At 41.7% G+C, this 27,030-nt stretch overlaps 3 protein-coding genes across 6 annotated transcripts in view; 2 read left to right on the plus strand and 1 right to left on the minus strand.

Annotated features, from left to right (window-relative positions):
• The first annotated feature begins 619 nt into the window (after window positions 1-619).
• LOC110536376 (F-box only protein 21) lies at window positions 620-13,649 on the plus strand. 4 transcript variants are annotated; one of them, XM_021622129.3, is made up of 13 exons: window positions 626-886; window positions 3,526-3,661; window positions 4,148-4,257; window positions 4,520-4,641; window positions 5,655-5,801; window positions 7,704-7,840; window positions 8,474-8,610; window positions 8,917-9,096; window positions 9,247-9,261; window positions 9,357-9,489; window positions 11,023-11,213; window positions 11,593-11,750; window positions 12,062-13,649. In XM_021622129.3, the coding sequence occupies exons 1-13, from the start codon at window positions 663-665 to the stop codon at window positions 12,328-12,330; spliced, it is 1,959 nt and encodes a 652-aa protein (XP_021477804.1). In that variant the 5' UTR covers window positions 626-662; the 3' UTR covers window positions 12,331-13,649. The 4 variants fall into 4 exon arrangements, with proteins under 4 accessions (XP_021477805.1, XP_021477804.1, XP_090047252.1 ...); XM_021622131.3 differs by having other exon boundaries at window positions 628-886; window positions 4,163-4,257; XM_021622130.3 differs by lacking the exon at window positions 9,247-9,261 and having other exon boundaries at window positions 620-886.
• A 223-nt stretch (window positions 13,650-13,872) lies between these two features.
• Window positions 13,873-25,340, plus strand: LOC110536377 (calcineurin B homologous protein 3). Its single transcript, XM_021622134.3, has 8 exons — window positions 13,873-14,236; window positions 17,368-17,437; window positions 21,032-21,112; window positions 21,640-21,779; window positions 22,271-22,332; window positions 23,634-23,741; window positions 23,956-24,003; window positions 24,458-25,340. Exons 1-8 carry the CDS (start codon window positions 14,173-14,175, stop codon window positions 24,545-24,547), a joined length of 663 nt encoding a protein of 220 aa, XP_021477809.2. The 5' UTR covers window positions 13,873-14,172; the 3' UTR covers window positions 24,548-25,340.
• The window catches only part of LOC118937383 (F-box/WD repeat-containing protein 8-like), a 29,234-nt gene continuing 27,220 nt past the window's right edge, over window positions 25,017-27,030 (minus strand). The window contains exon 6 of the mRNA XM_090191128.1: window positions 25,017-26,654. The gene's annotated coding sequence lies outside the window, so the exon portion shown is untranslated. The remainder of the gene's footprint in view (window positions 26,655-27,030) is intronic.

Below are 27,030 nucleotides of genomic sequence, written 5' to 3' on the forward strand. Positions count from 1 at the left end.
TTGTTTATTGTAAAATAGCATTGTATCTGGTCAAACACCATTTTTTCCAAAAGTTTACTAAGGGTCGGTAAAAGGCTGATTGGTCGGCGATTTGAGCCAGTAAAGGGGGCTTTACTATTCTTAAGTAGCGGAATGACTCTTGACTCTTCTCCAGACTCTCCAGGTCTGAGGGAACACACTTTCTAGTAGGCTTACATTTAATATGTGGCATATAGGAGTGCCAATATTGTCCGCTATAAACCTCAGTAATTTCCCATCCAAGTTGTCAGATCCCGGTGGCTTGTCATTGTTGATAGACAACAATCATTTCCGCACTTACTTTACCGAATTCAAATTGATAATGCTTGTCTTTCATAATTTCGTCAGATATACTTTGTGTATGTACAATTGAAATTACATTTGTTGACATCCTAACATATTAACCATGGCGTGTTGATATATCACTACTGTATGCAGCATACACTTGTCTTGTTGTGACTAACAACAGTGAATTGATTCCATAAAACGATTTAATTTTTATTTTTTAAATAACAATGTTCCAAATGTGCCCCTCCGGACGGTTTTGAGACGCTATTGACAGTTCTGTGTGATCTCGAAGTTCGGCCCCCTGCGCCAGAAAGGGGCGGACTTGTGGATTGAGGTAATCGGAGTAAACAGTAAAGATGGCGACGTCTGGAGCAGGAGATGGGTGCTCCAGCTTGAACGGGTTCGTTTCCGAGATAGAACAGAAACAATTTACAGACCTGCCAGCCGAATTACTTGAGTACATCTTATGCTTTCCTGTCCTCAAACATGTCGACATTTGCAACGTGTCCTGTAGCTGCAAGCGGCTACACGACGTTTGCCACGGCAGGGGGAAGGTCTGGGGACACCAGTACAAACTCAGGTGAACTGACATTATTATCATCTTGTTAGCTATCTTGCTAACTAGAGCTTTGACTCTCTAACGCTAATTGGCATCTAAATCGCAGTTGCCTCTGTAAAATATTAGATCTATTTCAGTACAGTCAGAACAGATCCGTTATAGCGAGTAAGCAAAGGGAGCTGTCTAACGGCCGTTGACTTTCTGCTGATGCACCACATTTGACATCACACAAAGCAGTAGGTACTATAGCCAGTTTAGCTAGGCAGCTATACTAATAAAATGTCTCAGTCAAAATAACAATTTCACAATTATTGTCTTGTGCCGCTGAGGACAGCTATTGAAATTGTGTGACCTTGAATGGTGGGAAATACAGTGATTGGACTGCAGGTCTTGTGTAACGTGAGTTGTTGTAAAAATCAGTTGGCTTGACATGGCAAGGCTTTGTTTTTCTCTGAGTCCCATGCAGTAACGTAGTGGTTCAGAATATATTGGTATTCTTTGAAGACCACCAACTATCAGCAAGCTACTTATATCATTTGCAATTTAGGTAGTGCCTTTTGAGGTCAGTTTCGATTATTATTATTTTTAAACATGAAATGCATTATGAAACGATGACTTTAAAATGTTTTTCTGAGCTTTTTAATGGCAATTCCACAGCCTAAACAGAAAATATCCCATTGTCTCTGATCAGGTCCACATTGGGTAGACATCAATAGAAACATAGGAAATTACTATGTATTATTTCAGTTGTGTATATTACTTAGTTTTTATTTGATTACGTTCTTATTTTTCATTCCTTAAAAGTCACCATCTCATCTGCTCAGGCAGTAGCGGTCAGCCAGGCCATCTAACATTGTCATCCCCATACTGTACTGTCTTTAGTCATCCTATTTATACTGAACAAAAATATAAATGTAACATGCAAGGAAGTTGTGATGTCTTTAGTAGTTAGCTACCGTGGTTGTCATTCTGACTTAGCCTAGCTATACTGAACTAAAATGTAAAGGCAACATGCAGCAATTTCAAAGATTTTACTGAGTTACAGTTCATATAAGGAAATCACTCAATTTAAATAAATACATTAGGCCCTAATCTATGAATTTTACATAACTGGGCAGGGGTGTGACCCTGGGTGGCCCTGGGAGGGCATATACCCACCCACTTGGGAGCCAGGCCCAGCCAATCAGAATTAGTTTTTTTCCCCCACAAAAGGGCTTTATTACAGACAATACTCCTTAGTTTCATCAGCTGTCCAGGCGGCTGGTCTCAGACGATCCTGCAGGTGAAGAATCCGGATGTGGAGGTCCTGGGCTGGCGTGGTTACACATGAAGTCAGTTGGACTTATAGCCAACTTCTATAAAACGATGTTGGAAGGGGCTTATGATAAATTAACATTCAATTCTCTGGCAACAGCTCTGGTGGACATTCTGGCAGTCGGCATGCCAATTGCACTCTCCCTCAACTTGTGTCATCTTTGGCATTGTGTTGTGTGACACAACTGCTCATTTTAGAGTGGCTGTTTATTGTCCCCAGCACAAGGTGGACCTGTGTAATGATCATGCTGTTTAATCAGCTTCTTGATATGCCACACCTGTCAGGTGGATGGAATATCTTGGCAAAGGAAAAATGCTCACTAACAGGGATGTAAACACATTTGTGCACAAAATGTGAGAGAAATAAGCTTTTTGTGCATATGGAAAATGTCTGGGACACTTTGAAACACTTTACATGTTGCCTTTTTTATATTTTTGTTCAGTATAGCTAGCCTTCCAAAGTGTGCTGCAGAGCTGTCCGACAATCACTTTACGAGTTCATCAAAATAGATAAGGCATACTTTCACATTGTCTCTGGCCCTCTTGTCGTTGTTGTGTACATTCCTTTCTCAGGTGGTCTGTGTGTATCTAACGTAACGTAGCAGATGTACAGGTGTGTTCTTCCAGAGATCTATCTAATGACGAGATGCTCAAGTCTCCGCCCTAACAATGGGAGTCGTTGTCCCAAAGGTGGGAAGGCAGGTGACAAACTTAGGTCCAAAATAAACCCATAGAAACGCATTGGGCTTGTTTTTGGACTGATTTTGGCGAGAGTAAAACCTTTCGCTTTGCCTCTTCCTCTCTGATCTGTCTGAACCTCAAAAAAAAACTGCTGCAAGGGATTATGACCATTGTTGTTAATTACTACGTTTCTGATCTGAACTAGGTTGAATATTTGCTTAATGAAAACTACAACTCCTTTAATCCCTGCATCCCACATGGTTCTTGATTTGATTTATTTTGTGAATGATTTGATTTCTCTCTAGAGAAATGTGTTGCTCTCTGTTCACACTGCTATGCTTTATCTTGGCCAGGTCGCAGTTGTAAATGAGAACTTGTTCTCAACTAGCCTACCTGGTTAAATAAAGGTGAAATAAAAAAACAGAATTGAAGTAATTGAACCGACGTTGGTCAATTAGTTGTTTAATAACCAAAACAAATAAATGTTGGTTAATCGTTCAGCACTAAATTGAAGCCTAATGCAGATTGCAGACATTGGATGCTTTTGGATTGTTTTATTGTGAGTGATCATGTGTCAGACTGTCACACACCTCAAGTCAATACTTTATATGGCTAACTGTCTGCCTTAACTTTCTGACTGCAGTCCCTTTTCCTACACTCCCCAGATGGCCAAGATTGCAGAAGCATTACCGCCAGAACGAGTGCTGTGATTGGCTGAAAGAATACAGAACGCGGCACACTGTTGGTCTACAAATACGACGAACAGTTGTATCCATCTCCCAGAGATTCTTCACAGAAGTTGTAAGTGATATCTTTAGTAGTAAGCTGCCATTGTTATTGTCATTCTGATTCAGCCTAGCTATACTGAACAAAAATATAAATGCAACAATTTCAAATCTTTTACTGATTTACAGTTCATATAAGGAAATCAGTACATTTTATATATTCATTAGGCCATAATCTATGGATTTCACATGACTGGGCAGGCCTAGAATTGCATTTTATATTTTTGCTCTGTGTACTTTGTGGAGACGGAAAGAGGTGTTACTAACATTGTAAAAAATGAGCATGAAAGATACTGTATTTATTGGCCATCCTAACCCCACCACGCTCAATGTTTGACTGGGCTGGCCTGATGGTGTATAAGTGCATTGTGTGTGTGTGTGTTGAGTACATGCAAGCGTGTGTTCCCTGCGCTGCGTGCATGTGCGTGTAGTGGTGTCCGTATTTGAGTGTGTGTGAGTTGGGCTGGCCTCTTTAGCACTAACCCAGAGATCTGTAACGCAGCCTTGCGTTGGCCAGGTGCTGGGGGACAGCTTTGCTGAGATCGAGTCCCTCGGCGCCCCAGAGCACTTCTGTGAAGACGAGCTGCTCTCCATACTCAACTCCGACAGGAGGTAAGAACCATGTCCACACTCCAGTCCAGCACGAACAACTATCTTTGGCCATTAATTCGGTGTTAATCCTCCCTGGAGCGTTGTAACAATGGACAATGAAAATCTGTTTTTCTCCCTCCTCTCTTGCCTTCTTTCTCATCACTCTCTCACCAATCTATCTTTCTCTCTCATTTTCACCTCCCTTGCTCCATCCCTCTTTTGCGCTCTCTCCCTCGCTCACTCTTTCTCCTATCTCTCTTCACACTCTCTCTGCCTCCCATAGGAAAAGCCTGACACTGAAGTACTATGCAAAGAAAATCCTTTATTTCCTGCGCCAGAAGAACATCCTGAGGAGTTTAAAGATGTTTCTGGAGCAGCCTGCAGAGCAGCAGTCAGCCCTAGAGGGTGAGTCATGGACGTGGAATGGGCCTAGCCATACACTACATTGCGCTTAGGTTGATAATACACTTTCATGACTTGCAGTGTAAACAAGGCAGTGGTGGAAGAAGTACCCAGTTGTCATACTTGAGTAAACGTAAAGATACGTTAATAGAAAATGACTCCAGTGAAAGTCTCCCAGTAAAACTACTTGAGTAAAAGTCTAAAATTTTGTTTTAAATATACTTAAGTATGAAAAGTAAATGTAATTGATAAAATGTACTTAAGTATCAAAAGTAAAAGTATAAATCATTTAAAATTCCTTATTTTAAGTAATCCACAATGCACCATTTTTTATTAAAAAAAATATTTACGGCCTGCCAGGGGCACACTCAACACAGTTTACAAATGAAGCATGTGTGTTTAGTGAGTCCTCAGATCAGAGGCGGTAGGGATGACCAGGGATGTTCTCTTGATAAGTGCGTGAATTGGCCCATTTTCCTGCCCTGCAAAGCATTCAAAATGTAACGAGTACTTTTGGGTGTCAGGGAAAATGTTTGGAGTAAAAAGTGCATTATTTTCTAATGTAGTGAAGTAAAACTCTTCCAAAAATAAAAAATAGTAATGTAAAGTACAGATACCAAAAATAAAGACTTAAGTAGTACTTGAAAGTATTTTTACTTAAGTACTTTACACCACTCAAACAAAGTAACGCTGAATAATATGGACATAATAACATACATGTGGTGTGGGCTTAGCCATACACTGCACTGCACACTGCACTGCACAATACACTCTTATCCTAGTGACTAGTGTTAACAAACTCAGAGAAACGGCTTGGTAAGCATTGTCTTCTTGTGAATAATGTTGGGCATCTTGGGCATAATGTTGGAAATAATGAGGTGTTTAGGGAAAAAAACAATGTCTGTGCATTGTGGTTTTTGAAAATAACATAAATAGAGTGAAAGTGTTAAGGCCATAAGAAAGAATGTGTATAACCAGCTTTTTACAGTCTCTGATTGTCTCCTCTCCTGTTGTAGGAGCTCTGCTGGTAGACCAGTATTGTAACCCCCTGGCAGATGTGTCATTGGACGGTATATCCTCCCAGCTGGAGGAGATCACTGACAAGATCAAGAAGATGCTGCGGATAAAGAACCCCTCTCATCCAAGCCTGAGGGTCACACAAGGTTGGTCTGGACTGAGGAGTTGGAGAGAAACACATGTTCTCTCAGTGTCTCTTAGGAATGAATACAAAGAGCTTATACCAAAGCAAAAAAACATAGTCTTCATGTGGAAAAGTAGTCTTCATGTGGAAAAGTAGTCTTCATGTGGATTTGAAGCAGAATAATTAGTCTTTCGTTTTGAGTCCATGCACGTTCATGTTGACATACGATCCATTTTTGTTCTGAAAATGCCAAACTTGATTTTAGAGTTAACTCGCCCTTTAAAATATCTAACCAGGTACAGTTGAATTCGGAAGTTTACATACACCTTAGCCAAATACATTTAAACTCAGTTTTTCACAATTCCTGACATTTAATCCTAGTAAAAATTCCCTGTTTTAGGTCAGTTAGGATCACCACTTTATATTAAGAATGTGCAATGTCAGAATAATAGTAGCGAGAATGATTTATTTCAGCTTTTATTTCTTTCATCACATTCCCAGTGGGTCAGAAGTTTACATACTCTCAATTAGTATTTGGCAGCATTGCCTTTAAATTGTTTAACATGGGTCAAACATTTCGGGTAGCCTTCCACAAGCTTCCCACAATAAATTGGATGAATTTTGGCCCATTCCTCCTGACAGAGCTGGTGTAACTGAGTCAGGTTAGTATGCCTCATTTTCTATAGGATTGAGGTTAGGGCTTTGGGATGGCCACTCCAATACCTTGACTTTGTTGTCCTTAAGCCATTTTGCCACAACTTTGGAAGTATGCTTGGGGTCATTGTCCATTTGGAAGACCCATTTGCAACCCAGCTTTAACTTCCTGACTGATGTCTTGAGATGTTGCTTCAATATATCCACATAATTTTCCTGCCATCTATTTTGTGAATTGCACCAGTCCCTCCTGCAGCAAAGCACCCCCACTACATGATGCTGCCACCCCTGTGCTTCACGGTTGGGATGATGTTCTTCGGCTTGCAAGCCTCCCCCTTTTTCCTCCAAACATAATGATGGTCATTATGGCCAAACAGTTCAATTTTTGTTTCATCAGACCAGAGGACATTTCTCAAAAAAGTACGATCTTTGTCACCATGTGCAGTTGCAAACTGAAGTCTGGCTTTTTTATGGCCGTTTGAAGCAGTCGCTTCTTCCTTGCTAGCGGCCTTTCAGAGTATGATGACATAGGATTCGTTTTACTGTTGATATTGATACTTTTGTACCCGTTTCCTCCAGCATCTTCACAAGGTCCTTTGCTGTTGGTCTGGGATTGATTTGCACTTTTCGCACCAAAGTACGTTAATCTCTAGGAGACAGAACGAGTCTCCTTCCTGAGCGGTATGATGGCTGCGTGGTTCCATGGTGTTTATACTAGCGTACTATTGTTTGTACAGATGAACATGGTACCTTCAGGCGTTTGGAAATTGCTCCCAAGGATGGACCAGATTTGTGGAGGTCTACAATTTTTCTGAGGTCTTGGCTAATTTCTTTTGATTTTAATATGATGTCAAGCAAAGAAGCACTGAGTTTGAAGGTAGGCCTTGAAATACATCAGAAGCTTCTAAAGCCATGACACAACTTTCTGGAATTTTCCGAGCTGTTTAAAGGCACAGTCAACTTAGTGTACGTAAACCTCTGACTCACTGGAATTGTGATACAGTGATTGATAAGTAAAATAATCTGTCTGTAAACATTTGTTGGAAAAATTACTTGTGTCATGCACCAACTTGCCAAATCTATAGTTTGTAAACAAGACATTTGTGGAGTGGTTGAGAAACAAGTTTTAATGACTACAGCAAGTGTATGTAAACTTCCGACTTCATCTGTAGGTCTTGAGTGTAAGTATAATTTTGTTTAATTCTCAGCCCTTTTCTTCACTGATGTACTTTACAATGTGATCCTGTTTTCTGATTGTGTCTGGTTCTAGGCGATTGTTTTGCTGTAGATGACTTTGATCTCCAGAGACAGGTGGTCGTTACCCTCAATGCTGTTTTATACGAGCAGCTTCAGTACAAGGGCAACGAGTGTGACTACTACAACCCTCTCAACTCCTATATACACCAGGTATGAGCTACTACAACCCTCTGAACTCCTACATACACCAGGTATGAGCTCCTACAACCCTCTCAACTCCTACATACACCAGGTATGAGCTACTACAACCTTCAACTCCTACATACACCAGGTATGAGCTACTACAACCCTCTCAACTCCTACATACACCAGCCATGACCTACTACACCCCTCTCAACTCCTATATACACTAGGTATGAGCTACTACAACCCTCTCAACTCCTACATACACCAGCCATGACCTACTACAACCCTCTCAACTCCTATATACTCTAGGTATGAGCTACTACAACCCTCTCAACTCATACACCAGGTACAGTAGCTCAGAGAGGTTATAGAGGACATGGATGATGATGTTTTCCTTGGCCAGTATTTGCAAATCGTGTCAGAGTTTTAGTTCTGATCAGTGTGTCTTTTCAATCATGATGAATAACAGTAGTTGGACAGGGGGACCTGATCCAAGATCAGCACTGTTACTCTGAGACCTTGTGAAAATGGGCCCTGGACTTGATTATTCAAATAGTGAAAGTCTATATAGGACCTTTTATAATGCTATATCAATCAACTAAGAAACATGACAGACATTATGTGGCTCTCATACTCCCATGTCTCCTCCCTACGTAGGTGTTGCTCCGCCGGACAGGCATTCCCATCAGCCTCTCTGTCCTTTACATGACGCTGGCCAGGAAACTGGGGGTTCAACTGGAGCCTGTCAACTTCCCCAATCACTTCCTGCTTCGCTGGTGCCAGCAACAAAGAGGGTAAGGGGCCAAAGTGTGAGAGGAAGTGAATGGAAGGCAAATGCTTCTTTAGTGATCAAGGACTATACGTTTTTCCATCCACTGGCATAGTTGTGCATAGAGACAATCATAAAATTAATTGATCTTGATGGGATAGTTTAACGTTTAGTTTTCAACTAGTTCATGATTGGGTGAAATTCAGTATTGCGCTCACAAAAATGCTTGTTTTCAATTTACCCGATGTAGCATTGTCTGCATTGCATGCCAGAAACCGCGTCAAAGTAACATGTTTGTACTTGTATTGATAAAACCTCATGTCTCATTCAGGAGTGGGGACATCTATGATTTTGTGTACATTGACGCCTTCGGTAAAGGCAAGCAGCTGACGGCTAAGGAGTGCGAGTACCTCATTGGTCATCAGGTGACTGCAGACTACTACAATGCCATCAGTACAACAGAAGTGCTGTTAAGGATGGTGGGAAATCTGCTGAACATCGGCAAACGAGGGTAAGACTTATGAACATAGGAATGTTTTTTTTTCTTCTGACTAATATATAATTTATGCTTTTCTGACATCAGAAAATCTCCAACCGTACATCATGGAATTGAATCAATCCAAATGTTTCTTTTTTCTTGATTTTTCTATGTTGTCCTCAGGATCTCATCCTTGAGGTAATGTTAGAGTTGGTCAAAAATAAATTCCTACACTCAACTGTCGCTGTTGTGGTATGAAACAACACTGTGTATCACTGTGCTATGTCATGCAGGGAGGGCAATGAAAAATCCTACCAGCTGCTGAGAGACTCTCTGGATCTCTACCTCACCATCAACCCAGACAACGTTCAATACCTTCTACTACAGGCCAGACTCTACTTCCACCTGGGCATCTGGCCTGAGAAGGTTAGCATGATATTTCAACACGGCATATCTACATTTACATCTTGGTAATTTAGCAGACGCTCTTATCCAGAGCGAATCCCCCATGGGAATCGAACCCACAACCCTGGCGTTGCAAGCGCCATGCTCTACCAACTGAGCCCCACGAAACCCAAATACACTACATGGCCAAAAAGTAGGTGGGACACCCCTTCATATTAGTGGATTCGGCTATTTCATATACCCGTTGCTGACCGGCGTATAAAATCGAGTACACCGCCATGCAATCTTCATAGACAAACAATGGCAGTAGAATGGCCTTACTGAAGAGCTCGGTGACTTTCAACATTGCAACTTCATCGGACGCCACCTGTCCAACAAGTCAGTTCGTTAAATATCTGCACTGCTAGAGCTGCCCTGGTCGACTGTAAGTGCTGTTATTGTGAAGTGGAAACGTCTAGGAGCAACAACGGCTAAGCCGCAAAGTTTTAGGCCACACAAGCTCATAGAACTGTACCGCCGAATGCTGAAGCGCGCATGGTGTAAAATTAGTCTGTCGTCGGTTGCAACTGCTCGTCGGGAGCTTGATGAAATGGGTTTCCATGGCCGAGCAGCCGCACACATGCCTAAGATCCCCATGCACAATGCCAAGTGTCGGCTTGAGTGGTGTAAAGCTCAACACGTGTTCTCTGTAGTGATGAATCACTCTTCACCATCTTGCAGTCCGACAGAGGAATCTAGATTTGGCGGATGCCAAGAGAACGCTACCTGCCCAATTGCATAATGCCAACTGTAAAGTTTGCTGGAGAAGGAATAATGGTCTGGGCTGTTTTTCATGGTTCGGGACCCTTAATTCCAGTGAAGGGAAATCTTAATGCTACAGCATACAAAGACATTCTAGATGATTCTGTGCTTCCAACTTTGTGGCAACAGTTTGGGGAAAGCCCTTTCCTGTTTCAGCATGATAATGCCCCATGCACAAAGCGAGGTCCATACAGAAATGTTCAGTGTGGGAAAACTTGGCTCAACCCCATCGAACACCTTCTTTCAACATCGAGTGGAAAGCCTTCCCAGAAGAGTGGAGGCTGTTATAGTAGCAAAGGGAGGACCAACTCTATATTAATGACCGTGATTTTGGAATGAGATGTTTGACGAGCAGGTGTCCACATACTTTTGCCCATGTAGTGTACATGTAATTGGACCGAATGGCTTTACCCTGGCTTTGATACTGCAGATTTTTTGTAAAAAAACAACAAAAATTGGTCTGCCTTTCTTTTTTTTAAAGTTGTATTGTCACATACACCAGATATGTCCAGTGAAATGTGTTGTTTTACACGGCACCCCTGGAGCAAATAAGGGTGCCTTACTCAAGGGCACATAGGCAGATTATTTTTTTCGCCTCGTCTGCTCAGGTTTTCGAACCAGCAGCCTTTTAGTTACTGGCCCAATGCTCTAACCGTTAACCTGCCTCTACCTGCTTACTACAGTCCAGAGCAGAGGACAAGCTTTCCCCAACTGATAATGACTGGTGTCTGACCCCTCTCCTGCCTCTTCCAGGTCCTCGACATCCTGCAGCACATCCAGGCGTTGGACCCGTCCCAACACGGGGCAGTGGGTTATCTGGTACAACACACCCTGGAACACATCCAGCACAAGAAACACCCTGTAGATCCAGAGGTGAAGAGACGCAGCGCCCCCGAACACCTAGAGCTGCAGTACAGTGTAGGCCTCATCATGAAACACAAGAGGTGGGTCTGAGCAGTCAGTCTGTCCGAGCAGCCTGTCTGCCTGCCTGCTTCCCTGTCCGAGCAAACAGTCCGTCTGCATGTCTGTTTATCCATTCCGTCTATTAATCCTTCCTGTCTATCAATCCCTCAATCTTTCCATCTGTTTGTCCTTCCATCCATCCCTGAATCAGCTGTTTGTCCTCCACCACCCTCTATCTGGGTAAAGCTGCCATCCTCTGCTGTTGATTAACACTGTCAATGTAAAACTACTGTACTCTGTTGAATGTCAGAATAGCTATTTATGGAATAATGCTTTTTATTATAATCATTGTGATTTATAAACCTGTAGTGTGCCCTTTCCCCATGTGTGACACTGTGTGACTGTCCCCCTTCTCTCCAGGTCTGGCTATAACTGTGCAATCTATGGCTGGGACCCCAAGTGCACCATGAGCCAGGAGTGGATTACCACCATGAGGGTCCACCAGCTGTCCAGCGGGGCTAACCAGCCCTTTTACAACGTCTTAGTGCAGGACGGCACCTGCCGATACGCTGCCCAGGGTACATCTATACCAGAGACATTATCTTTCAGTGACATGTACAGTATGTCATTCTCAATGTCAGGGCAGTGGTAGTTCGTTAAGGAGGCATTCTGAGAAGAAACATGACAAATGTAATACTTGAAATGCTTATTGAAGAGTTATACATGCTGGATGAGTAAGGTGCTGCTAAGGTGTAGGCCTATATACTTTCAAATGTACACAGAATATGCAGCTATCTTGTACAGTAACTTGCCTCGGCTCAGTTTGAGATTTCCTGTTAAATGATACTATACTTAGTATCTTTATGCCTCTTTTTCTCTCGTCTCCTAGAAAATCTAGAGCCCCATTCTGCCCCTCTGGAGATCGCTCACCCGGAGGTGGGACGCTACTTCTCAGAGTTCCATGACAGCCACTATGTTGCCAATGAGGAGCTGCAGACACGCTACCCAGAGGACATGGCAGAGACCCTGGGCACCGTACGGGACCTCTACCACAGACTGATGCCCAGCCCAGTGCAACAGGAGAGCCCCAACGGCCCAGAGGGACCTTCCCAGGAGAACCAGGACAGCCAGGAGAACCAGGACACCATGCCCACATAGCTAAGCCTTCATTACTCCTCGGCCCCATTCAAAACAACCTCTAGTTCCTACCACCTAGGCACAGGTACATCTGAAAGGATTGGATGTGTATAAACAATATGGCAGAATTACAACTAGCCTGTCATAGGGCAGATTGTAGCTACTACTAGCCTAACCTAATGTGGAAAGATGCCTGAGCGGAGTCCTCACTTCCGTTTTTCAGGGGAAATGGAAGTTAGGTTGAAAATACTTTATCCCTGAAAACCAGACATCCGCTTTCAGCCAATGCCGCTAAGGGTGCTACTAGCCTATTGTGTAGCAGGTTGGCGCTACGACTAGCCTTTCATAGGACAGGGAGGCATTACTACTAGCCTATTATCGGGCAGGGTGGAGCTACTACTAGGGTCTAGGGGTTGTTTCTGGACAGGGCCCTCTGTTCCCCATCCAGTTCCATTACTTGACACAACATCCTGTCCCCAAAACCATCAGGGCCGTCGGTATTCACAGAGTCTGAGTAGAAAGTGCTGATCTATGATCAGGTCCTCCACCTGTCCATATTATCTTATTCACTATGATCTTAAGGGCAAAACTGGTCCTAGATCAGCGCTCTTACTATTGAGAAGCTTATTTTGAATACTGACCCGTTAATTCTTCAGTACCTGGATCATGTGCTGTACCACCGCCTGCCAACCAACACCAGTCAAAGCCAAAGCCCCTTTTCTCTCTCTAACTTCATGAAGACTTACTGAGATCGAAAGACTTACTCTCTCTCTCTCCACCTCAATATACTTTCTCCAACATCTGTCAAGAAGAGGTCTTCCCAGACTTGACTCCCTAGTCTCTCTACCCCTTTCCACTTCCACATGAAACAATATTAAAAAAATACTTTACAGTATGAAACAATATGAAAATGAGACTTACAATATGAAAATGAACCTTGCAGTATGAAAATGAGCCTTGCAGTCTGAAACGATATGAAAATGAACCTTGCAGTATGAAACAATATGAAAATTAACTTTACAGTATTACACAATATGAAAATGAATGTTACAGTATGAAAATGAGTGTTACAGTATGAAAAGATAGGAACATGAGCATTCCAGTTTCTACTCACACATTTTGAGTTGAATACTTTCAGTTGTTCAACTGACAAGGTGTCCCTCTTTTCTTCTGTCACATTACATTATAATAATGATTCATGCACTTATGAAAGGATGACTTTCACATTTCTAGAACGTGTTATTAAAAAATGCTGTATATTTACAAGTAAAACATTGCAGAACTACAATGACTTGAAACAGGAATGGGTTGCCAGACTTAATAAATATAAATAAAATGTTTATTTTGGTCTTGACTGTGTTATTACATAAGCCTACTGCAGTTTTTTTTCTGTTATTTCTTCTAGAATGTTCTCTGACTTGAGAATATAGTAGGTATATGTTTTTGAAAGATAAGGGTCTGTAACGTTACACTCAATGACAATGCCTTTTCACTACACGCAAAGATTACATTTGAAATGAGTCTCATTCTGCTATTAATGACTGATTGTGCGTCCGTCACATTACCAGTAATTAATTCAAGGACACAGTCGATTCATTCTGAATTGACTCATGTAAAAAAAATCGATATATATTCCTCCACAATGGTACACTGTTTTAGGACCTTGGGGAAGTCAGCACATCGTCTCTCCCAATGGACCATAATAAAGAGTATGTTACTAACTTCCTTATGAAAGCAGAGGAAAGAGCTTCTTGGTACTAGTGAGGACAGTACAACTCAAGTAGTTTTACCTGCGGTTAAGATCATAGTGCGCTCCTGAAATAACTTCAATGCGCATTTGCAGCTCTTTTGAGAATAATCGCAATGGGAGCCTCGCAGTCTGCGGGCACTGAACACGAGTTCCAATATCTGGCTGATCGAACTGGATGTAAGTAGCCTAGGCTTTACAATACTCTAACAGTTTTATTTCACTTTCTATTTGATTATAGTCAAATGCAAAATAACTCCTTATTTATCAATAAATAGACTAAACTTTGATGAAGGGAAAATACTCTACATGTATAAAAGTATGTGGACACCCGCTCACTGAATATATTCCAAAATCATGGGCATTAATATGGAATTGGTAACCCCTTTACTGCTATAACAGCCTCCACCCTTCTGGGAAGGCTTTCCACTAGATGTTGGAACATTGCTGCAGGGACTTGCTTCCATTTATCCACAAGGGCATTAGTTAGGTCGGGTAATGTTGGGCGATTAGGCCTGGCTCGCAGTTGGCTTTCCAATTCATCCCAAAGGTGTTCGATGGGGTTGAGGTTAGGGCTCTGTGCAGGCCAGTAAAGTTATTCCACACAGAACTCAAAAAACAATTTCTGTATGGACCTCGCATTGTGCATGGGGGCGTTGTCATGCTGAAACAGGAACATTTTCCCCAAACTGTTGCCACAGAAGCACAAGATTGTCTAGAATGTCTTTGTATGCTGTAGCGTTAAGATTCCCTTTCACTGGAACTAATTGGCCTAGCCTGAACCATGAAAAACAGCCCCAAATCATTATTTCTCCTCCACCAAACTTTACAGTTGGCACTATGCATTGGTGCAGGTAGCGTTTTCCTGGCATGCGTAAAACCTAGACTCGTCTATTGGATTGCCAGATGGTGAAGCGTGATTCATCACTCCAGTGAACACGTTTCCACTGCTCCAGAGTCCAATGGCGGCGAGCTTTACACCACTCCAGCCGATGCTTGGCATTGCGCATGGTGATCTTAGGCTTGTGTGCGTGCGGCTGCTAGGCAAACGTAAAATCATTGCATGAAGCTCCTGACAAACAGTTATTGTGCTGAAGTTGCTTCCAGAGGCAGTTTGCTACCCAGTAGTGAGTGTTGCAACCGAGGACAGACGATTTGTACGAGCTATGCACTTCAGCACCTGGCGATCCCGTTCTGTGAGCTTGTGTGCCCTACCACTTCGCGGCTGAGCCGTTGTTGTTCCTAGATGTATCCACTTCACAATAACAGCACTTACAGTTGACTGGGGCAGTGTAGCAAATCTAGAAGTGCCTCCTCAGTTCATATTTCAAACTAGAATTCTGAATTGCATAGTCACATTTCTTTGGTCAGTCTTCTGAAGAGCACAGAATGAGATGCTGTATTCTGGCTGTTTTCACATGAATAGACAATAGTTGGATTGTCCTTCTGTCATTCAATTGAAAATTTGATTAGAGGGTGGTAGGTGGTGGTAGGTAAGGACAGAGGGACCACTGTTTATTGAACCAGCTGTATAGAATGTCATGCAACTTGCCAATATGGCTCCATGCAAGATTAATATGTTGAGTCTACAGGTTACTCTATAGTCAGATTTTTTACTTTGTAGTAAAAAGTATAATTTCAATATTGCACAGTCAATTATGTATCTAAAAATGTATTGACAGTCCAACAAATATCACAGTATTTTTGGAAGTGAAAAGTGTTGCTTCCCACTCAGTGTATAACAAGTGGATGAAGTACAGGTTTGCTTCTCCTCAGTGTATAACACGTGGATGAAGTACAGGTTAGCTTCTCCTCAGTGTATAACACGTGGATGAAGTACAGGTTAGCTTCCCACTCAGTGTATAACACGTGGATGAAGTACAGGTTAGCTTCCACTCAGTGTATAACACGTGGATGAAGTACAGGTTAGCTTCCCACTCAGTGTATAACACGTGGATGAAGTACAGGTTAGCTTCCCCTCAGTGTATAACACGTGGATGAAGTACAGGTTAGCTTCTCCTCAGTGTATAACACGTGGATGAAGTACAGGTTAGCTTCCCCTCAGTGTATAACACGTGGATGAAGTACAGGTTAGCTTCTCCTCAGTGTATAACACGTGGATGAAGTACAGGTTAGCTTCCCACTCAGTGTATAACACGTGGATGAAGTACAGGTTAGCTTCCCCTCAGTGTTTAACACGTGGATGAAGTACAGGTTAGCTTCCCCTCAGTGTATAACACGTGGATGAAGTACAGGTTAGCTTCTCCTCAGTGTATAACACGTGGATGAAGTACAGGTTAGCTTCCCACTCAGTGTATAACACGTGGATGAAGTACAGGTTAGCTTCCCCTCAGTGTATAACACGTGGATGAAGTACAGGTTAGCTTCCCCTCAGTGTATAACACGTACAGGTTTGAAGTGGTAGCTAGGTGTTTGGAACATCGATCTGCTAATCTTATCAGCTGGCTGCTTTCATAAACGGGATGACTGATTTTCAGAAGAGAGGGTGAGAGAGTTCAATGAAGACTGATAATAATACTCTGATTGATCATGGACCGTTTCCAATAAAATTCCAACTTAAGTTTATTACCATGTGTGTAAAGTGAGAATGGAGATCTTGACAATGAATGCACCGCCACCTACATTAATCTCTACACCTGCCTGTGCAAAGTCTAGTGTGTGGTAGCCTATTGTTCTGTGGTTACTGAAGCATATTCACCTACAGTAGTTGTTGTTCCTGTAAATATCCATTTGAGTGTGTGCTCTTAACAGGCACTGAGAGGCGAAGCAAGTTCCTCCTTTAAAATAAACACTATTGTCGGCTAAATAACCTCTTCCAAATATCACAAACTGTGGTTCTATAACTGTATCTAGCAACCATAACATTCAAATGCTCATGTGAAGACATTAGCCCACACATAAGTCAATAATTCAACGTTCCCTTTGAATGCAAATATAATCACACCAGTGTGTTTGTTTTTCCATCAGGCTGATTGTGTTTTTATCATCAGGCTGATTGTGTCGTAGGCCCATTGTTGTCACAGTTCTGAACAGGTCTATCTGTTCTGTACCTGTTTGCACTTAATTTTTTGCTACAGTTCAATGTTTTGCATTTCACAACATATAGAATCCAAAAGGAAAGCTTGAATGAAAATGAAAAGCAGTGTAAAGATATCCAACCAGTCTAGGAGGGCGGTGTATCTGGAAATACAATACTCTGAAGTTATTAGGACTTTAAGTCTTAAGTGGCTCACTACTGATATATTGCTAATGCTAATCTGCTCTAAACTACTGTGGTTGGTTTCTTTCAGTTTCCCTGGAGCAGATTGGCAACATCAACAAAAGATTCAGACAGCTGAGTAACAATGAGGAGACACTAAGGTATTGTCACCAACGCCCTCATACAGTTCCCCAACGCCCTCATACAGTCCACCAACGCCCTCATACAATCCACCAACGCCCTCATACAGTCCACCAACGCCCGAATACAGTCCACCAACGCCCTCATACAGTCCACCAACGCCCTCATACAATCCACCAACGCCCTCATACAGTTCCCCAATGCCCTCATACAGTCCACCAACGCCCTCATACAATCCACCAACGCCCTCATACAGTCCACCAACGCCCTCATACAGTCCACCAACGCCCTCATACAGTACACCAACGCCCTCATACAGTCCACCAATGCCCTCACACGGTCCACGAACACCCTCATACAGTCCACCAACGCCCTCATACAGTCCACCAACGCCCTCATACGGTCCACCAACGCCCTCATACAGTCCACCAACGCCCTCATACAGTCCACCAACATCCTCCTACAGTTCACCAACGCCCTCATACAGTCCACCAACGCCCTGATACAGTCCACCAACACCAATATATAGTCACCAACACCAACATATCCATATACCAACATGTCCATCATTGTCTGTTACCCATATCCATGTATTCATAACACATCACCTTTTCATTGAAAACAGTTTGAGTATTATTTACCTAAACTAAGGGTACTATTCAATCAGATCCGCTTTAGCCGACATCCACTTAGCAGTTGTTTTGGCGGTGTCGGAGGTGAAACTGTGTTAGAGCTGTCAAATCCACAAGTAGCTCCTGGCATTATACCTAAAGAGAACATGAGATGCCAAAGAAACTTCTAGTTGGTAAATGGTCAATGTAAGTTGAACAGTAAGAATGGAGACATTGACAATGCATGTGCTCCCACCTTTATAAAGTGGGGCAAAAAAGTATTTAGTCAGCCACCAATTGGGCAAGTTCTCCCACTTAAAAAGATGAGAGGCCTGTAATTTTCATCATAGGTACACTTCAACTATGGCAGACAAAATGAGGAAAAAAAAATCCAGAAAATCACATTGTAGGATTTTTTATGAATTTATTTGAAAATTATGGTGGAAAATAAGTATTTGGTCAATAACAAAAGTTTATCTCAATACTTTGTTATATACCCTTTGTTGGCAATGACAGAGGTCAAATGTTTTCTGTAAGGCTTCACAAGGTTTTCACACACTGTTGCTGGTATTTTGGCCCATTCCTCCATGCAGATCTCCTCTAGAGCAGTGATGTTTTGGGGCTGTTGCTGGGCAACACAGACTTTCAACTCCCTCCAAAGATTTTCTATGGGGTTGAGATCTGGAGACTGGCTAGGCCACTCCAGGACCTCTTGTTGTCAGAGACGTGTGTATAGGTGGCAGGGAAGTCAGGCGCAGGAGAGTCAAACAGAGTGTAAAATGGAGTCTTTTAATCAATCTCCAAGTAACATGCTCCATAACACTAATAAGAAAAATGAATATAAAACAAATATGGGTACGAAGACCTCAATCAAATCGAAGCAAATCAAATGTATTTATATAGCCCTTCGTACATCAGCTGATATCTCAAAGTGCTGTACAGAAACCCAGCCTAAAACCCAGCCTAAAACCCCAAACAGCAAGCAATGCAGGTGTACAATCCTATGTAGAAAAAAAACAGTATACAATAGTACAGTAATTTCACAGGAAAAGGTAACAGAAGTGCTGATAGTGCATAGAATACAGTACTGTAAGCAGGAACTGAAACCGTGCAGATATTTTTGATATGATGATATTTTTACAATACCTATTTTCCAGTCTAAATGTTCTCATCACACTTGCCACTGTATATCGGCTTAGATTTGGCTGTACTCGCAGTCCAGCCTCCTTCAGCGTCAGGCCGTGGTTGACAACGTGGTCGACCAGTGTTGCGCGGATCTCATTTGTCAGATTCGGTCCTCTTTGAGCACCTTCTTGTCTTCCTCTTCCTCCCCTTCCTCCTCGTCCTCGTCCTCCTCGTTCTCCCGTCGATTTGATTGTTCTCCCGTCGCGCACCTATACAAATAAACACTACACTGACAATAAACAATCTCTGACAAAGACATGAGGGAAAACAGAGGGTTAAATACACAACAGGTAATGGATGGGATTGAAAACAGGTGTGTGGGAAGACAAGACAAAACCAATGGAAACTGAAAAATGTATCGATGATGGCTAGAAGACCGGTGACGTCGATTGCCGAGCACCGCCCGAACAAGGAGAGGCAACGACTTCGGCAGAACTTGTATGTCTTCCATTTCCTAATAATTGCTCCCACAGTTGATTTCTTCAAACCAAGCTGCTTACCTATTGCAGATTCAGTCTTCCCAGCCTGGTGCAGGTCTACAATTTTGTTTCTGGTGTCCTTTGACAACTCTTTGGTCTTTGCCATAGTGGAGTGTGGAGTGTGACTGTTTGAGGTTGTGGACAGGTGTCTTTTATACTGATAACAAGTTCAAACAGGTGCCATTAATACAGGTAACGAGTGGAGGACAGAGGAGCCTCTCAAAGAAGAAGTTACAGGTCTGTGAGAGCCAGAAATCTTGCTTGTGTGTAGGTGACCAAATACTTATTTTCCACCATAATTTGCAAATAAATTCATTAAAAATCCTACAATGTGATTTTTTTGATTTTTTTTCTAATTTTGTCTGTCATAGTTGAAGTGTACCTATGATGAAAATTACAGGCCTCTCTCATCTTTTTATGTGGGAGAACTTGCACAATTGGTGGCTGACTAAATACTTTTTTGCCCCACTGTAAATCTACACCTGCCTGCACGGAGTCGCATTATGAGAAATCTCATGCAGCCTTGTTTACAAGTTTGAACACTTGAATGTGAGATGTAATCTACACCTCGATTAGGCCGATAGAAATCCTCATAATTTTGTCAAATTATTTTAAATGTGAGTGTCATTATTTCTATATCGCCCACACTTTCTCCTTATGAACTAATATTAGTGGGATGAGTGTGGCTTCGTGACAATGAACAAGAGCAGCTGCTCAGCAGTTCCACCTCCAACACCTCCAAAACATCAGCTATGCGGGTGTCGGCTATCGTCGGTTAACGCATGATCTGATTGAATCTAGGCCTAAAATAGTGCCTGCTAAGTCCTCTTGAATGTGTTGCATTGTGGGTATATATGTTATGGCCACACACAGACATAGGCGCACACACACACACACACACACACACACACACACACACACACGCACACACACACACACGCACACACACACACACGCACACACACACAATCACTCATCATTGGCAGGTTGCCTTGCATAGTGACATAGTGATAGATTGCACATGCGTTCCCTTTAAAAAGAAAGAGGGAGTGGGCAAGTATTTATTTTTGATATTCTGTACTGTACTGAATTTAAATTATATGTATTGACAGAACAATAACCTTGACCTTTAGAAAGAAAGACGCCCTTTAACTTTGATTAATAGTTGATAATGTTAATAATAATGTTTTCTGTTTTGCTGTTGACTTGTTGCGAACATATTGTCATATCATGTTTTCTGTTTTGTTGTTGACTTGTTACTAACATATTGTCATATCATGTTTTCTGTTTTGTTGTTGACTTGTTACTAACATATTGTCATATCATGTTTCTTCTGCAGTCGAGAGGATTTGGCCAGCATCCCTGCTCTAGATAACAATCCAATCCGGGCTCAAATTATTAATGCATTCTTTGATAAAAGGTGAGTATATAGCCAAAGTGTTGAAAATATCCTCCCGACACATTGGTGGTGGCTGGCTTCCGGGATAAGTGGGTATTGTGTCTAGAAGCAGTACTGCTTGGTTGGGTTGTGTTTCGGAGGACGCACGGCTCTCGACCTTCGCCTCTCCCGAGTCCGTACGGGAGTTGCAGTGATGAGACAAGACTGTAACTACAAATTCGATACCACGAAATTGGGGAGAAAAATTGGTAAAAAAATATATAAAATAAAATAATGAAAATATTGAAATCACTCATGCAATACATCTTTACTGCCATTGACTGTTATAACCAAGTTATTACACATAGACAAGAGTTTTGTTCATGAAGTAATCAGTGATGCTGTGAAGGCTTTAGTCGTGAAGCATGTTCAGCACATGGCAGTCAGTGAATTGCCATGTAACTGTGACTGTATTCCTCTCTAATTGTTTGGTTGAACCAAACTGAACCCTGTCCTCACTGGTGAGCCTGGTTTAACCAGCTAAATGCCTCCCCTGTATCCTGATCCAGAAACCTCCATCAGAATGAGACGGGTACTGTCCAGGAGATTGGCTTTGAGGAGTTCCTTATGGTGATGACTCACTTCCGCCCAGCAGCCATGGGCATAACGGAGGAGGAGAGGGAGAACCTGAGGAGGGAGAAACTACGATGTGAGTTTGGTTTGGTGATGAGTAAAGTAAGATTGTCTAAGACTTGGGTTAGTACCCTGGGCTAATTCCTAGGCTTTAACTCAGTGAGCTAACGTGGTCTTGAGTCATGCAGAATACATGGGTTTGATACTAAGTCAACACCAAGATTTATAATTGAAGAAAAATAACATATTCTGAGTTTCTATTCTAAGGGCAATTCTTCAAGCGTAGATAGAATTCTAACAAAGTTTCAGTTCAGTAATCATACTCTTGTCTAGAATCTAAATAGGGCCTAAAGTGCACCAGCCAGTCTGTCTTGATCCTCATAATCATGGCTGAATCTCAGAGGCAAATTGTTTTCTAATCATTCATTAGAGTCATTAGAGCCATTAGAGTCATATCCTTCCCCTGAACAATGATAGTAAGAGACCCTTAAGTTACACTATATTTGGGGAGAAAATATTTGGTAAAAAACATACTGTTTAGCTTGTTCCTCTTTATTGTCTCTTCAGTTCTGTTCAACATGCATGACACAGACAGCGACGGCACCATCAACCTGGAGGAGTACAGACGGGTAACGCCTCCCTTTACTTCTCTCTCCTCACCATAGTCCTCCAGGCCCAGGGCTTGTATTCACAAAGGGCCCGATTCAGACTTGGGAAATGTACGCCTTTCCTACACACTTCTCAGCAGTTGGTATTCACCTTGTGCTGGTGCGTAACAGGCTTTGCAGGCATGGTTCCCTTGGCGCACTGAATTCATTTAATTCAACTGCTGAAAACCCTCCCACTTGCTAGCCAACAGATTTTCTCGTGGAGTTTTCATTCAATGTGTTTTTCAGTAAATTTATCTGAAGCCATCCCTTTGAATTTAGTGTAGGCCTATCTTTAATTTGAATTTTCTTGACAGACTCACTAAAATTTATGGAGAGAAGGGTTCAGAATATTAGGGATCAATTAATGAAAGCCATCTAAATATATGCATATTCATCTCCGTTTCAGAACCAATTGGTAGATTTAAAAATACTCTGATCTTGTATATTATTTAGGGTTAGGAAAGTATTTATGAATCAAATAAAATACATTTATTTGATTAATCCTGAAAGTGACCATATTCAGTTGTTCAATCCATTACATATTGGAAGGTGAGAACAGTGTACAATAGGGGTTGAACAGTAGTCCTATAAATCTACCCTAATAATCATGGAACTGTGATGACAATGGTCCTGTCATTACGGCTTACTCATTTACCTAGCTCTTATCAATAGTTCTTATCAATCTGTAAATTGCAGTGCATGGAGAATGGTGTTATTTCCATCAGAAAAAAATTAAGTTGATGTTGTTCCACTTGGAACCGACAGGTTTCTCGCCCTTATTCACAGTTTCATCGCATGTAAAGGTGGGAATTAAGTCAAGGTCAGAATCCGGTGTATCTGTAGACACCACAGACAAACCTTCATTTATTTGATCTCCACCCCAAACGAACAGCAGGGTGAATAGCATGCTATTCTCAAGGTTAGTATACTCATAGAGAGAAAAGTGCATATAAGGGACTTTCCATTTACGGGTGTGTTTAACTCGGGTCGGAATTCCCCCCAAAGTGTCTCAGAGAAGTAGTGCTGATGAAACATCAGGTCCCCCTGTCCACATAGTAATATTTTACATTAGGATCTAAAACGCAATACTGATCCTGTCAGCACTCCTATCCCTGTGACGCTTTGTGATGGACGGTTTATCATTGACCATTTTAGTATAAATTGAGTTTATTCCAATATTCATGGCAGCTTTAAAGCTGAATTGCGTGTACATCAGAAATTCAAGATAACACAATAAATTAATAAATGTTTTATGGACCATTGTGCTGTTTTCTATCTAGGTGGTGGAGGAGCTCCTATCTAAGGCTGGCACTATCGGACAGGAGACCGCCAAAGCCATCGCAGACGCTGCCATGCTGGAAGTGGCAAGCACTACAAGGGGCAAAATGGTAACGGTATCACTAACACTGCTTTATTGTACTACTGATCAAATAGTTGATGTAGTAGGTATATGAGTAAGATATGCTGATAGCACGATTAATTACAGTGAACCACACCTTATTTTGAAGTGCAAAGTACTGTTCTACTGTGTACTGCTTCGTGTCGTGCCTAAGAACAGGTCATCATGCCATATTGCTTGAATTGGGTTACTTTGTTTTTCAGGAACCTGATGAATTCTATGAAGGAATCACTTTTGAAAATTTTCTACAGGTATGGTGTTACTGTGTATTGCACAAGATATTCAAATTGTCTGTTTCATAAAAAAAGGAAATGCCATTTCACTATGAGTTATACAAACACAAGCTATTAAAACAGGGACATTTGGTGTCTTTAAATTCTGGTATACTTTATATACAGTATACTTTGAATACTGTATACTTGATATACTTTATGCTGTTTACTTTATATAATGTATACTTTATTCTGTTTACTTTATATACTGTTTATTTATTTATATACTGTACTGTATACTTGATATACTTTATGCTGTTTACTTTATATACTGTTTACTTTATATAATGTATACTTTATACTGTTTACTTTATATACTGTATACTTTATTCTGTTTACTTTATATACTGTTTATTTATATACTGTACTGTATACTTTATATACTGTATACTGCCATATCAGTCATATATTCCACTACCCTTTCTCCCCTCAGATTCTAAACACCTTCGATATTGAGACGAGGATGCATGTTCGCTTCTTACACATGGACACTGCAACCTTGCGATGTGGAAAATCTAAATGAGCCTCGGTCTCCTTTAAGAGACATCGTTATGGTACTGCTGTTTTTTGTTGAATTAGTCTCTCCCGTCTTCCTCTGTAATAAGGCCAAATACTTTTCATATGCACTAAAGTGTAATTAAATACCTTTCATATGCACTAATATTTAAATACAATTAATATGCACTAATGTTTTCATACTTTTAATGATTAATGGGAAATTATTATCAGAATAATACATTGTGATACATGACATGTTAATGCACAATATTATCTACATATACCCCCCTCAGCCTTCATACCCCCCTCCTCCCTTCATACCGCCCCCCTCATGTCAATGTTATGTTTACAGTACTAACATTTTGAGTGCCTAGATGTTCACATGACCTGTTATGTGGATCACTTCTGAGGATCAGAGTTGGCAATCGCATCCAGGGTCACTATTATTCTGGCTCACATTCAGAGCCTGAGACACGGGGCACAGTGCATTCCAACAGGGCTAGAGACTTGGGACTCATTTATCTACTTCACCGAGCTTTATTATGTCTGTGCTTTTCCAATTGAAACACTGGACACTGTCCTCTTCTATGGCCTTGGTAGGGAGACTTACAGCACTCTGTAAGTTGTAAGTTTCACCTTCCTACCCTCTAAAACCAAAGAATAACCACTTAAATGTACTACTTCTTTGTTTAAGTTGAATTTCTAATACATTAAATGGATATTGTGCCTTGTGCCCAAAGAAGTTGTAGTAGCCTTGACAGTAATTTATATACATGTTCTATAAATTCAAAATAAAAAATTGTGATGAAAAATGTCAACATTATTTGTTTTGCGTGCATCTTCTTGTGAATACAGAAGCACTTTACGCAGTTCCACTGAAGTAAATTAAGCAGAAAGATTAGTTGATTGTTGTTCAATTTATGGAGCATACTGTATCAGTGTGAAGTTCAATATCTCTTTAACAAAATATAATCCCATCATGACAATGCATTTATTCTGAATTCATTTATTTTACATCATAAGTTCAATTAAACAACTCACTGTACAAAATGTGGATAGCAAAACCAATGCTTTGAATGCACATTTACACCTTTATGAGGAAACATGAGGTTCTTTAAAAAATAAATACGGACTACTACCTTCACAAACAAAATTTTAAAATTAATTCAGTTTGGAAAATCAAACAGATTTATAAAAGCTGGTTTGATTTGTGCAGACCCCATATCCTGGTTAAACCAGACGGAACACAGAACAACAGTGAGCACAGCATTCAATCTTCTTATCTATGAATAGTCATTTAACGCTACCTACATGTACATACTACCTTAAACACCTCAACTAACCGGTGCCCCCGCACATCGACTCTGTACCGGTGCCCCCGCACATCGACTCTGTACCGGTGCCCCCGCACATCGACTCTGTACCGGTGCCCCCGCACATCGACTCTGTACCGGTGCCCCCGCACATCGACTCTGTACCGGTGCCCCCCCGCACATTAACTCTGTACCGGTGCCCCCCCGCACATCGACTCTGTACCGGTGCCCCCGCACATCGACTCTGTACCGGTGCCCCCGCACATCGACTCTGTACCGGTGCCCCCGCACATCGACTCTGTACCGGTGCCCCCGCACATCGACTCTGTACCGGAGCCCCCGCACATTGACTCTGTACCGGTGCCCCCGCACATTAACTCTGTACCTCGCTGTTGTTATTTTACTGCTGCTGTTTAATTATTTGTCATTTTCATTTTTTACTTATTTCTCTTAAAACTTCTTAAAGCTTGTTGGTTGTTGGTTAAGGGCTTGTTAAGTAAGCATTTCACCTGTTCATGTGACAAATAAAAGTAGATTTGATTTTGATTAGATTTTTGATTGAACCAGGATATTAGAACAATGCAGTCACACATAACATACAGTATATAGTGTCCAGAGGCGGAGCCAGTGTATAAAAGTCCTGGTTGTAGATTGTGTACGTGGGTCAGTAGGAAGGGTAAGAGCAAGACAGGATGTCATTGGGAACGGCCGATGTTGTAACAGGATGACTCTACGTAGTGAGAACTGCAGATAGACATAACATGGTCCTGGGAGGAAGAGTCTTCAGAGAAGTCCTAGTGGCAGATCACTTCCCTGTGTCTAATGTGGACGGAGAGAAAGAGGTGAGTTAAACAACAGACACTACTCTGTCCCCTGTGTCGTGTGGACAGAGAGAATGAGGTGAGTTAAACCACAGACACTACTCTGTCCCCTGTGTCGTGTGGACAGAGAGAATGAGGTGAGTTAAACAACAGACACTACTCTCTGTCCCCTGTGTCTAATGTGGACAGAGAGAATGAGGTGAGTTAAACAGACACTCTCTGTCCCTTGTGTCGTGTGGACAGAGTGAATGAGGTGAGTTAAACAACAGACACTACTCTCTGTCCCCTGTGTCGTGTGGACAGAGAGAATGAGCCAATGCTCTCTGCATAATGTTCTGTAGATCAGAGTAGAGGTACGCTAAGCCCAAAGCTTA

The sequence above is a fragment of the Oncorhynchus mykiss genome, chromosome 11, assembly GCF_057628025.1.
Source record: "Oncorhynchus mykiss isolate SJ-2025 chromosome 11, ASM5762802v1, whole genome shotgun sequence".
Taxonomy (NCBI): Eukaryota; Metazoa; Chordata; class Actinopteri; order Salmoniformes; family Salmonidae; genus Oncorhynchus; species Oncorhynchus mykiss.